Here is a 13,890-nt window from a genome sequence, read left to right as displayed (position 1 = left end):
TTAACATTTTGTGACAGTTTTTTCCATGTAGCTCAAGCTGGCCTGGAATTTGTGACAATCCTCCTGCCTCCTGAGTGCTAGCATTAGAAGCAGGAACCATACGACACTTGGCCTCTGCTGTTTGGCTGTAGTTGGTGCAGGCATGGCTGGTAAAGGTGCTCGCCGTGCAAGCCTGGCCAGACCTAAGGAAAGGAGGAGGAAAAAGCCAACTCTAACAAGCTTGTTCCTCTGACCTCCACAAGTGTACCAATGGCAAACATGTGCGTGGGTGGGCACACGTGTGCGCACACACGCACACACGCACACACACACATGCATGCACGCACGCACGCATGCACGCACGCACACACACAAAGCTTAAAATAAAATCTTTAAAAATATTATGAATATAGGAGGCAGTGATGGTGTTTGCCTGATCTGTCTTCCACTGGAGCTGAAGAAGCTCTCCTTGACCGCTAGCAGTCTCCATTTCTCAATTTCTTAAAAGAGGCCAGAGCAGGTGAGAAGCTCCATGGCCTTACCCCTCAACTGGCCCTAGTGAGCGCAGGACCAGGGTTGGAATCTAAGCCTCTGTTTGGGACCTCCATTCTCTCTCTACCTACTTTAGACCATTACTACCGAAGGCTGAGTCAGAGGTGGGCTGTTGAGGCCGAGTTTATTGAGCCGTTAGCCTGTTGTGTGCACTGGGAGTAACAGTCAAGCCTGTCCCTCCTGCCTCCGTGGTCCTTTCTGTTCCTGCAGCCTTGATTGTAGAGATGGACATATCTGCTCCGTGGGAAGTAAGTCTTCCATTTCCTGAGAGAGCCTCAGGGACTACCCCAGACCATGTCTGGGAAACTGGTGGGGACAGGAAGAAGAGTGGGCTGGCATTGTTTCTTGGGGCAGGGGTAAGGGGCAGAGTGTTGATCAGTCACCCTGCCTGGGGCCAGGAATGGCTGTGGGTGGTGGGCAGGCTGGCTCAGCGATGGGCTTCCTAGGCTGTTCAGGGCAGGCCCCTGGGTTTTCTGTAGACTCCTCACCCACGTCAGAAAGTTCAATGAGGAGGCAACATGTCTCCTCCAATTGGATGGTCCCAGTTAAAGGACCAAGTGCCAATAGCGACTAAAGGAATTCACGGACTCAGACAGTCATGCCTGATGGTTTCTTTTTTTCTGGAGGGCCTGGCAGGTCTCTTCTACCCTCCTGGATGTCTCTATGGGAAACATGTCATGGGAGGGGTGCAGGCCATATAGGGAGGGAACAAGCCTCTGCCCAGAGGCTGCAGAGGGAGGAATGCTGACAGGGAGTCTGTACAGGGAGGGTGAGGAAGGGGATGGCTCACTCTAGAACTGCCAGCACCTTCCCAGGCCAGCAGTGGGCAGAGGGCAGGGCTAGCAAAGCCTCGGGTAGCCTCAGGCCTGGAAGTGCAGGGAGGAAGGCACAGTGGTAGAAGGAGGTGTGGGGGCAGGGGCTGCACTTGTCCACTGTGTCTGAAGGCCCGTCACTTGTCCATGTGCTGCAGCAGCAGCTCTACGGCCTCTGCGAGGTTGTCCACGTACCCATCTGCCTTCACTTCTGGATGATGCTCGTCACCAGGCCTGGAGGACAGGGCCATAGGTTAGTCTTGGAGGATAGCAGTCCATTTTTGCTGTTACTGTATACTAGAGCTCAGGTAACAAAATAAAGAAAAGACATTTCTGTAGTTCCAATTTTAGAGACTGGAAATCCTACATGAGGCCCTTGCTTCAGCCTCATGGAGAGCATAAGGTTAATGTGTAGTACATGAGAGTGATTCAGGGGTCAGGCTTAAGCTCTAAGAACTCACTCCTTAACCACTGAGCCATCTCTCCAGCAGGGTGAGGTGGCACACGCATGTGATCCCAGCACTCAGGGAGGCAAAGGCCCTCATCCCAGGAGCCATGCACAGCCTTGCCAGAACTGAGCCAGAATCTGGTCATGGCCACCAGAAAGCCCCTTCCCATGGCCCCCAGACTTCATGGTGTCACACTAAGCAGTCAACTAGGGTATGGCTGGAGGAGGGCTAGCCTCTGCAACCCTCCCAGTGCTGAGGGACATGCTGCGAGATTACTCCAGGCTTGACTCACACTTCCTGGGAACTCTATCTACCTGCAGTATTATTGCCCCCTCAAGACTTCACCCAGTCTGAAGTACGTGATTCTGCTGCCTGGCAACAGCTAAAATCCATGCTGTCCTTTTCTGAGATTGGATTCTCACAACCATAAAATGTCTGGGCTGGAGGTCACCTCCTGGAGGGAAGAGGCCTCCCTGCAGCTGCTAAGGACAAAAGGGATCAGGGGAGCATCTCCCCTCTGGGAAGGGCGATAGGAATAGCTTAGCTCCACACTCATGGGTAAGGCCTGTGCTGGAAGGATAGGAAACAGCCAGGGCATGAGGGCATGATGGGTAGCCAGAAGCAGTCTGAAAAGATACAAGGCCTAAGCCCAGCTTCTACCATTATCCTGGGGATGTTCACAGTCACAGCCCTGGTCCTCGGGTCCTGGCTGGAAGTGGGGCAGAAGCAGCTTTGCCAGGTGTCCCGCTCACCCGGGTACTTACTGTTTGGAGTCTGGGGCTTGTGGGCCTACTTGGAGGAGGTGCTCCTTCCAAACACCGCCCTCTCCCTGCAAAGCAGTCCGTGGTGGGTCCCACAAAACCTTCAGGATGAGGTCAGCCTCCACCAGAATCGCTGCCCTCCTGCCCTCTGGTGGGTCCCTCACAAGGGCAAAGGAGTATTTTCTGCCAAACTAGTTCCTCCAAACTTGAACCTGCCCCTCCATCCCCTTCCCGCTCTCCTACAGCCATGGATGTTCACCCCAAATGCTCACCTGCTCTGACTCACCCCCTGTATAAACTGCTAACTGTTCCAATGCCCACCGCCAAGATCCTCAGCAGAGCTGAGTTTCATCCTGCCTAGATCCCTCCACATGACAGCCGCCAGCTTCAGACATTCCCCACACTTAGAGGCCACTGTCCATGCCAAGCTTTAGAATCCTTCCCTCCCACATTCTCCCTTGGTAGCCCAGGCTGCCTTCAAACTTACAGCAGTCCTCCTGCATTGGCTGTTAACCACTATGCCTTTCTTTACAGTGCTCTTGAAATTTGCTCCGTGAGCACCCTGCGCCCTATAAGAAAGACTCCACTCCCTGGCCCCTATCTCCGACTCTGCACTGCCCATAGAGTGGGGTGCTCTTTGAACATACGGACACTGTCCCTGTCCTGCTGCAGCTGGACAACACCTTGCTTCACCCCCTGCCAATGACGGTGCTGTGTATGCTCCCTAGAAGACGGGGCCAAGTTTCTTGCCCTCTGTGTCCCCAGAGCAGGGTTGGCCCTCAGCAGCACCCAGGAAGTGTCACCCAGTGAATGAACAAAAGGCTTGGGGGGGGGGGCAGGGTGCTGGCTGTCATTAGCTATTCCTCCCCCACATGCCCTGGGAGCCGAGTGCAGGGAACGATTGAGTAAGGGCAGAAACAAGGCGGTTCTGTGCACACAGCCCACGGGCCAGCTTCACAGGGATGGGCTTTGTACCCCTCGAAAGAAAATGACACAGGGACCCAAGCAAAGAAGTCCAGAAAGGACCGCCTCCTGCCACCTCCACCTCCAGGGCACAGATGGCAGGAGCCCATGGAGGACCTCCTTGGGGCAGCACTGCCAGGGGGCTCCCTCCTGCCCTTTCCCAATCACCCCTGTTCCCAAGAACAGGGGATGACAGGGTTCTCAGAGGCATTTTTTTGTCCATTGTTTTGAATCATTTGGGCTGGCTGCCCCTGGTGGCTACAGCCAGCTCCTGGGGCTTGCCCAGGGAAAGAACATTCAGTCAACTGGGAACTGGCATGGGGGTAGTGATGCCAGCTTTAGGCCACTCTTACGCAGCTGGAGGACAGAGGGTACTGCCTCAGGGGCCAGATGCAAAGGGCATTTTTACATGAGTGTGGGTGTGACGGGACTCTGAGCCACCGGGAGCCTGGAAACCAGAGCACGGCTCCTGCAAAGACCAGGAGGACGGGGCTGGGGAGACGGGCCTCATCCGGTCTATAAAGCCAAACTGTTATGGAAGCCTACAGGGGACACCTCTCCACTGAGCATGTATTTAAACCAAAAGGGTTCCTGCTGTCTACCTACTGGCTCGCAAGACACAGTTTCCTGGGTTCCAGAGGAGCAAGCAAGAGGCCAGGATATCTTATGCCCAGCCAGTAGCCATGCCCTGGGCTGGGCTGGGTTGGGCTGGGCTGCTGGCAGGTGCCTGCAGGTCAGTGATCTCCCAGTAAAGTAGCTGGGTGGTTGGCATTGGACACACTTCCCAGGCAGATGGTCCTATCCCTGATTTCTGTTATAACGCTAGACCTAGGCTATGGAGGTGGATGGGGAAAGAATGTGCCTAGAACTGGGGGTTCCCAGCCCTGTGCCTCAGGGAAAACACTGGCTCATATGACTATGAAGATACTTCGGTAGGCGTCCTTCCCGTGGAGTCCATGTCCTTGTTCAGCCAAGGCCTTGCTGGTATCTACTGTATTTAAGCCCTGGTGGCTCAGAGACAAAGCGATTTATTCCTGTCACAGCCCTTGGAGGGCTGGGCCTGCCTGGTGCCCTTAGTTCATGGTACCTAGAACCTCGGGCACCTGCACTCACTCTTGGACCCCTCAGCCTGAAGTCTGTATCTTCATCTGTGTCCCCATCTGATACCAGCTGAAACCACCATGGACAAGGCTTCATGGAGAGTCTTCATTGGCCTGGAGCAATCTGAAGGTTGGGCACAAGTCCAGGATCAAGGCCATCACCCAGCTCCAAGCTTCAAAAGAGGGGCTGGCTAATGGTATGCCTGAAAGAGTCCTCATGTGGCCCCGACTGAGGTGTTTCAGTTGCTGTTCTACTGTTGTAGGGAGACTAAGCAGCATATAAAAGAAGCATTTAACTGGGGGCTTCCTTATAGCTTCAGTTGGTTAGCTGGTCTATGGTCATCACGGCAGGAAGTACGCCTTAGGCATGCAGGCATGGTGCTGAAGAGATGCTGAGGGCTTACATATTATCAGCAAGATGGGGAGGGAGGGAGAGAGACAGACTGGGCCTGGAGTGGGCTTCTAAAACCTCAAACCCAACCCCAGGGACACACCTCCTCCGACAAGGCCACACTTCTTAATCCTTCCTAAGCAGTCCACTAACTGGGAACCAAACATTCAAGTATATGAGCCTATGGGGTCATGCTCATTAAACCACTATATTAGGCCTGTGGCTCCCTGTCCACTAGAGGGAATGGAGACCTCTTCTGTGGCTGGCACCTCCCTTGCAGTCAGAGTTCTAATCAGCACAAGTGACTCAAAAGTTCTACATCTTGGCAGCCCAACGGAGCAAGAATGTGCCCAGGGTCTGGTCCAGTGTCCTGCCCAGTGCTCTGCCATTTTGGCTCTGCAGTGGGAGCACCCCCTTCCCCAGATATCCCAGCAGAAGTGCAGTGCAGCTGAAAATGCTGTGTGCTTTGAGGACCAACCAGCCCAAACCCTAAGCCCTGCAGTTCTCCATGGAGGCAAGTGGGCTGAGGAGGAGGGCAGAGGCCCTCTGTGCAGTGGTGAGGAGCCCTGTATCCCAACACTATCCAGATGAGCTCCAATACGGCTCTGCCCCAGCTCCCATCCCCCTCCCAGGGCTCCAGATGGCTGTTCCCACTCTTACTCCACCTCCACCAAGGGCAAAAACCTGTCAGCATGTCAGCAGAGCTAAGAGCTGGGTGGGGACCCGTGCCCCCAACTGAGACACACCCTCCTTGCATGTGTGTAGCATATGTTGGAGGCTGGGCACGCAGCCCAGAGGCAGAAGGGGGCATGTTGTCTGTTCTAGCCCCATGGCTCCCTGAGGTCCCTGGTGCTCTCAGCCCCATGTACAGCTGAAGACCTATGGTGGGTCAGGCTCACCTAACAACTCCCTGAGCCAAGCAGCGCCCTAAGGACCTGGAGCCTATCCCAAGCTGATCTGTCTTCCAACTGGGAGAGATCAGGGGTCTCCCCTAGCAGGGGGTGGTGCTTGTCAGGCCAGTTTCAAGGGCACTGAGCCTGCTGGGTAAAATGAGGCAGGGAAAGGAGTTATCAGAGGTCTTACATATTTTCAAGAGCCACAGACTCAGGCTAGGGGCTGTGGCTGCTTGTTGGGCATGTGACATCCTGGTCTCCTGCCTGCCCCACTGGGCCCTAGGACTTCTGAGTGATTTCTGAGCCCGTAGATAGACAGCAGGACGCTGCGTCTGGTGGAAGGGTGTCTCCTATGGCTTCAGAGCAGCTATGACTTATAGCCAGAGAAGGCAGGCCTTCCAGCCCCACTCTCTTGGCTTTTATTGTGAGGCAAGCCTGTTGGTGTCCCAGACCCTCCCCCCACATATCCCAGAAGCAGAGATACCCTTTGCTTCATTACCTCTGACCCCGTGAGGTGACACTCCTGGCCCTGAGTTCAGGGTGGAAGATTATCAGCAAGTATGTGAGCCGCACTCTAGAGTCACAAGGTCCTCTACCTGTGTGGGTACAAACTTTGCAGAACATCCCCATGAGCTCTGCCCTGTACTTTGTACAACTGTGGCCTGAATCTCCAGAGACAAGGAACAGTGGTCAGAAGATGGGGACAGCCCAGAGCCCCAGGGGTAATGGCTGGGTGGGTTTGCAACATTTCAACCTCATCTAGATGCAGGCTCCTCTGAATGACTCCTCTGAGAGTTGCTATTGAGCTTGGCGACCTCTGGCCACACCCTGATGTCTGTGGCAGGCAGGGTCACCTCTCCCCTCCATCCCCCTCAGGACCAAATCTCAGCTGAAATAAAAAGCGTTTATAGTTTTGACAGAGGTAAAAATAAGAGTCCAAAGCTCATGAAGCTGTCACGATGGGAAGCTGGGGGGCCTCTGGGAAGGGCCACCAAGAGCAGCTTAGAGACATCAGGACCAGGTCTGAGCAAGGTCGTACCCAGCAGGCAGCCGGCAGTGGAAGCCAGGCAGGGATTCCGCAATGGACACTGTTGCCTATTGCCCAGGATCACCCTGTGGCCTGGCTTACGCACGACTTAGTTCAACTGATGACACCTATCCACCAGAACCAAGCCCATGGATCCGTCGGAACCCATCCACACCAGCTTCCTGTGAGGTTCCCACACACCACAGATGGCAGCATGGGGAGTGTGGGCAGAGCAGGGGCCAGCTGTCGGTGTGATGTTAGTCTCCTAGGAGTCTTCTCTGAAGTCCTGGGCCATGGCCGGCGTATGGAGCAGGTGTCCTGAATTCATACATCTACTGAGGATCCTTGGAGTTTCTGGTTGGTATCTACGGAGCCTTTCAAAACTAAAAGCCAGCCAGGTGTGGTGGCCCGCACCTCTAATCCCAGAAGATCTCTTTGCGTTTGAGGTTAGCTTGATCTACATAGCAAGTTCCAGGTCAGCCAAGGCTACATGGATGAGACCTTGTCTCAAAAACCCCAAACAAACAACAAGTGAAACCAGAAGCTACCATCTGGCTTCTTGAGCAGTTTGGGGGACCTGGTAGTGGGCTGATGCTGTAAGCGGCCATGCAAGGGGATAGGGCAAGTGGCTCCTGTCCCACCTCCATCTGTCTTCACTGCTCACTTTTTGTTTTGTTTTTTCAAGTCAGGGTTTCTCTGTGTAGCCCTGGCTGTCCTGGAACTCTCTCTCTCTCGCTCTCTGTAGACCACGCTGGCCTTGAACTCACAGAGATCTGCCTGCCTCTGCTTTCCGAGTGCTGGGATTAAAGGTGTGTGCCACCACAGCCTGGCTCTACTGCTATTCTTAATGCTCAGATGTGTTTTCAGTCTATGCCTGTAAAAATTCAGCTAAGACGCAATCCGCAAGAAACATGTCCACCAGGCAGCTTTCCTTGACACCTTCCTACTCCCAGTCCTGGCCTCCTTCCTTAGGTACCTACTCTATGCATCATGGTACTCAAACTGAGCATCTTCTACTCTTCTACAGCTGCGAGGTATCAGTCATGGCCCTACCCTGCCATCAGTCCTTTACCAGCACAGGAGTTCCTAGAAGGCCGGCTTTGACATCCATGTGACCTTGGACACTCAGAGCCTCCTTTCTCTGTCTCCGAAACTGAGCCAAGAAGAGCCCCTCCCGAGGCTGCAATGGGATGGCGTGGCCGGGACAGGGTGTGGCCACAGTACGAGCCGGACCAAGGTGGACAGGCTGGATGGAGAGACTAGACGGTGGGGCTCAGAAGCTGGGGCTTGATGCCGGACAGAAGACTGAAGTGGGCCTGCTACACTAGGTGTCCGACCAAATGTGGCCCTGCTGCCTGCGGTCTCTCAGCTGGCTCAGGCCAGAGGGGCGGGGACAGCCTCCAAGCCTTTGGGGACCAGGAAGAGAGACGGTAGGTAGGTCCTAGGGCCCACATATTTCAGAAGCAAGCATTTTCCCCAAGGGGCTCTCAACAGAACCATGAAGCCATATGCTCATCACACCAGGGGTTAAGAGCCACAAGGCTGCAATGTAGTTTCTGAGCAAGCCCCTACCGGCAGACTCAGGCCCTGCAAAGACTTGTGTAGCTGTGCCGGGGGAGAGGTAACAAGGAACTCTGGATTCCTTTAAGACAGAAAGGGTAGGAACTAATCCCTCTCAAGTCCCCAAGCCAAGGAGAAGCACTATTCACAAAGTCATCTGTGAAAGTGACTGCCCTGTAAAGGCTGCCTGGGCCTCTGGGGACCTGGCAGGAGGACGTGCCCTGCTCAACTCCTCTGTCTTCACAGCAATCAGGGAAGGAGACGCTACCACTGCCATCTTACAGCTGACAAACCAAGGGTTCAGAAAGGGCAAGCGGCTTGCCCAGCTTTACAGAGGCTGGTGTTGAGAGGTTGTTTTGGAGGCATGAGTAGTCTGGTCTAGATCCCTTGGGGACCCAGAGCTGAGCTGTCAGGTGATGAACAATGGTCACCTAAAGGCTGGCAAAGGCAGGCCTGTTGGGGGCTGGCAGCTGGCCTGGGATACAGGAGCCCCTGACAGCTGTTCATGTTTTCATAAAAACATGGTAAGCACCTGGTATGTGTGTTTGGATTTAAACATGTTGGTCCCTCCCCTTGCTCAGTGTTTAACAGCTGAGTCCCTGAGAGACGTGTACCTGCCACACCCAGGGCACAGGGCCAGGTGTCCACCCACTTAGGGCCTCTCAGAAAAGCCACTCTGCCCTCTCCTCCTCAAGTCAGTTCTCCTGAAGCTTCACCTTCAAGCTCTGAGTCTTCATGGGGGTACCAGAAAAGCAAAGGCATGTAAATGGGGTATCCTTGCTGGTCTTGCAGCTGGCTGGCATCACTGAATCCTGCCCCTTGAGGACCTAGTACTATCTTGCTGTGGGCAGAGCCCAGTGACTGAGCCAGGGATCCTGTTAGTAGGCAGAAGGCGGTTACCAGGGGCTTGGCACCCTGGGAGGGGGCACTGATACTCCTGAAAACAGCTTGCCCAGAATACCAGATGGTAGGGTGGTACTTACACCACCGGGTACTCTGTCCTGATCCCTCTGCTCCCAATCAGTGAGTGTGCCGTGCCCCCCCCCCACACACACACGGTGCCCACTGCTGGTGAGTATGCTGCTCCCTGGATGTGACTGGCGCTTGGAAACCGGCTTCCTGACCAGTGGCTCTCCAGGGACTCCTGCTGGAGCAGCCTCTGCCTCTAGCACACCTGCTCCACTGAGAAGCATTAAACTGGGAATCCAGATGGCCAGGACATCTGAGGGGAAACGCAGGCCACAGGAGCCACTAGGTGATACAGGCAACAGCATGTTTGGCAAAGCCTGGGCTGACCCCCACCCTGAGCAAGCTCCCCTCTGAAGTACATCAGTGCAGGAATAACTAAACGATGCCTATAAGTGCAGGCTGAGCCAGCACTGAAAAGCAGGACAGAGGAAGGACTGCCTGTGCCTACCTAGGGGCAGGAGGGCTCACCTTCTCTCACTTCAGATCTCTGCTGAAGAGACAGTTGGCTTGAGTATTCAGATTCATGGAAGGAACACTGTTCTTCTACCTGGAGCCTGCATATCTTTGCTAAGGGTTAATTCTAAAGCAACACGGAATTTGGTTTGTGGAAAGGCTTGCTGAATTAAAGGACAGAAACACTAGGGAATTACAGGGATGTTTAGAACATCTGTGCACTGCCTTCCACAGGAAGGTGCTCGCTCGCCTGCAGCAAGAGTAAGTTTAGTATGGTGTATCTGCTAGGCAGAACACAGCACAGCTTTGAAGAGGGATCCGAGCAGGCGAGAGTTAAAATATGACAGGACAGGGGTTACAGAGACTGGAAAATTAATAAGCTGTCCAGCGAGGCCACTGTGAAGACATGCTTAAGCTCCTTGGAAGTGGCAGTCTTGGGAAAGCACATGATGAGAACAGTGGTTCCACATTGCCACTGCTCACAGAAACAGGAGCAGGCTGTAAGAGTGGTGGTGACGATGGCAGTGGTGATGGTGACGATGGTGATGATGATGAAGGTAGTGGTGATGATGACGATGGTGGTGGTGGTTATTGTTGTTGTTATTATTATTATTATTTGAGACAGGGCCTTGGCCTAGGATTCACTATGTACACCAGGCTTGGTTTCAAACTCACAGAGATCTTGCCTGCCTCTGCCTCCTGGGTGCTGGGATTAAAGGAATGTTACCATGCCTAATAAAATTATTCTTTACCTCAACCAAGGCCATGGCAGTCCCTTCTGAACCTGTGGCTTGACAACTGTGGGAGGAACAAGACTGGCTAGTGATGGCCCTGAGGGCAAATACTTTCCTGGCTCATAGCAGATGCCATGTGCTCTGCAGACCATATCCAGTTACAGACAGGGTCAGCCCAGGTAACTCTGGGGTGGGGCTGTGCTATCACACACACCAGCCACTGGCTCCAGCAGCTGTCACAAGGGCCCAAGCCACCACCCTCTGGATAGAGTCCAAGGGAGGAGGCATGCTCAGCCTCGTGGCAGTTCATCATAGTACCTCTAGGAGAACTCAAGTCACACACCAAAGAGAAGCAGGGTAAAACACTTTAGAGGCTTCAGGTCAGGGAGCAAGCACAGAGGACACAGGTCCCAGCATACCCTGATACTGGAAATAACCAGACGGAAAACCTATCAAGCCCCCAAACCTGGCAGGGTCTCAAGCCCCCTAGATTCTATGTGAGGAAACTGAGGCCAAGAGAGGCTTCCTAGGGAGACTGTGCCTGAGAGATCAGAGCTAGGCCTTGGGCACATGAATCTCGCTGCTATCCCTAGATGAGGGCCTGAATAGGAAGGGGGCCCTCTATCCCTTCCCTAGCCACTCTCCTATATAGGTATTGGAGGCTGGGCAGGGAGGTGCAGTTTACTTTCATTACTCTGTACAGATGAGGAAACTGAGGCAACCCCAGGGCGAGCAGGCAGGAGGCCATCCTACCTATATTTATTTAACACCTCCTGTACTGGGCTTCCTGAAAAGCTAACTAAATCACCTCCTTAATCACAGGCCAGAAAGGCCAGCTTGTAAATCAGCAGAGCAGTATGGCCAGGGGCCATTCAGCTCAAACTGGGAAGCCAGCCCGCCTGAGGTGGTATGCCCCACACTGGGCCAATTGTGTCCATGGGGGACCCTGTCCAAGCTGCCTGGGCTCCTGGATGGCTGCCTGGATGGCTCCTGGACAGAATCTTGTTTTCTCCAGTTTTCATCCCTGACCAGGAGACTGAGCTCCTCCAAAGAGCATTTACTCAATGGAAATCTGACCCTCAGAGTCCTGCCTACCACCCCACTGTGCCTAGGAAGCCAAAGGCCAGCCCAAAGGGACCTGCACTGGAAACGCCCATTGCCTGCTACATGCAGTGAGTGGACGTCAGCAGCACGACTCAGTGACCCTCAAAAGGGTGCCAGGGAAATGGAAGGTTGCCAAAGGGTTTGATGCAAAAGGGTTGCAAAAGGGTTGAGATTCAAGGTTGAGGTTGTTCCTGAGTTTAGAAGGTCCTAGTGACTGGCTTCCTCTTACTGTGCCCCACCTCCAACCCCACAGATCCCCTTCATGGGTCTCACAAGGAAAGCCCCTCTCCAACCTTCAGTGTGGTGTATTAGGGATCAGCTGTGCTGAGATCTGAGGATGTGCAGGGCTCCCTGGGGTCCGGGTGACAGGGCTCCTTAGGCTGGGGGGGGGGAGCTCATTGGTTAGGGGCCCCAGGTGCACCTCCCATTCTAGCTCTTCCTGGGTGAGGAATGGTCACACCACCTTTCAGCGACTCTGGGCCTGTTCTGTGTCAGGCCTCCGGGGCTTTCTGCTGTGGGTTAACATCCCACCGGGCTACTTTCCACTACCTGCCCACTTGACTTCTTGACTCATTTAATTTGCTTATTCTCCCATATAAATGTGTTTGTCTCTGGTGTAGTCACCCGAAGGAAGGATCAGGGAAGGAAAGGGTGCACCCAGTGTTAACTTAAATCACCCCTCAACAAAGTGCCCTGGCAGGAGTCTACCTCCAGGAACTCTTGGGAAGGCTGTGTCAGCCCAAGATCAGAGGGGAGAAGAAAAAGCTGGTTTACGTGTTTGGTGGAACCCACACACGGTTCAGACCAAAATTCATGCCCGTATCAAAGTGGGAGGCAGCTGAATGGAGGGTTAAGAGGGAAGCTATAGCACAGGGCTCCTGGACAGGTAGAAGGGTGGACCCAATTCCAGAGATAACACCTAAAGAAACCAGTATTGACTGGGTGGTGGTGGTGCACACCTTTAATCCCAGCAGAGGCAGAGCAGAGGCAGGTGGATTTCTGAGTCTCAGGCCAGCCTGGTCTACAGTGAGAAACCCTGTCTCAAAACAAAACAGCAAAAGCCAGTATTGTAAACCTAGCCAACTACCTGCTGCTGGAGAGGTCACAGAGCCCAGAGAAGAACCTACTACTGCCATTTTCATAAAGCAGTATACTTTCTAACTTTATTCTGAGTGTGCACCCTTATGCCCACAGGTTAAGTGTCAAGCTCAGCCCTCATCAAAGACTTCTTTCTGCAGGAGACAATTACAGAGAACCACAACTGGTCAAAAGGCAGAGAATCAGTGACCATTGGCGGCCCAGGCTCAACTGATACATCTGCAATGCAACGCCTCTACCTCAGACTCAGGGAATATCCAGAGGAGGAGGGTGGAAAGCCTGTAAGGGCCCAAGGGCCAGAACGTCTACTGCTAGATAGTGTCTTCTAGACAGGATAGGGACAGGACAGGAAAGCTGTGCTCACGAAGTCTCAACAATATATTTACTTACACAGGACCCGCATAATGACGACACGAGTTGACATGCCAACATGGGTGGGGAAAGTTTCACAAGTTTCAGTCCCCCCATTCCAAGTGGTCAGCCCTAAACATACAGCAACATTAAGTGACTCAGTAGGCTATGAGGGTGAGTGTGTATATGTGTGTGCGTGTGAATGTGTGGGTAACAATAATTATAGAAAAAGAAGACGTTAATTTGAAAAGGAAAAAGGAACATGAGAGGAACTGGAGGAGGGAAAGGGGGTGGAAATGATGTAAATATAGTATTCATGTATAAAAATCTCCCCCCAAAAATTTTTAAATAAAAAAAGTGGAAGGCTGGAGTGAAGGGTCAAAATTAAGAGTACTTGCTGTGCAAGCGCCTGAGTCTGAATCCCCAGGACCCATGTAAAAATGGCCGCGCCCTGTTGTCAGAGGGTGGAGACAGGCAGATCCTAGTCCACTCAGCCAAAACAGCAAGTTTGGGGCTCAGCGAGAGACCTAGTCTCAATAGAATGAGGCGGAAAGCGATGGAGGAAGGCACTCAGGGTCCTCCTCTGGCCTGTGCATGCCCATTCTCTCTCTCTCTCTCTCTCTCTCTCTCTCTCTCTCTCTCTCTCTCACACACACACACACACACACACACACACACACACACACACACACAC

The 13,890-nt window shown here is 53.4% G+C and overlaps 1 protein-coding gene across 1 annotated transcript in view; it reads right to left on the bottom strand.

Moving 5' to 3' along the window:
- Positions 1-636: 636 nt before the first annotated feature.
- Lhpp (phospholysine phosphohistidine inorganic pyrophosphate phosphatase) overlaps positions 637-13,890 on the bottom strand; it is an 89,410-nt gene continuing 76,156 nt past the window's right edge. Inside the window, exon 7 of the mRNA XM_055608983.1 lies at positions 637-1,577. Coding sequence (XP_055464958.1) covers positions 1,481-1,577 — 97 coding nt within the window. The 3' untranslated portion in view covers positions 637-1,480. The remainder of the gene's footprint in view (positions 1,578-13,890) is intronic.

Source organism: Psammomys obesus, unplaced genomic scaffold, assembly GCF_907164565.1.
Source record: "Psammomys obesus unplaced genomic scaffold, mPsaObe1.curated_primary_1811, whole genome shotgun sequence".
NCBI lineage: Eukaryota > Metazoa > Chordata > Mammalia > Rodentia > Muridae > Psammomys > Psammomys obesus.
Note: the sequence above shows the minus strand (reverse complement) of the source record. Positions and strands in the feature narration are given on the sequence as shown.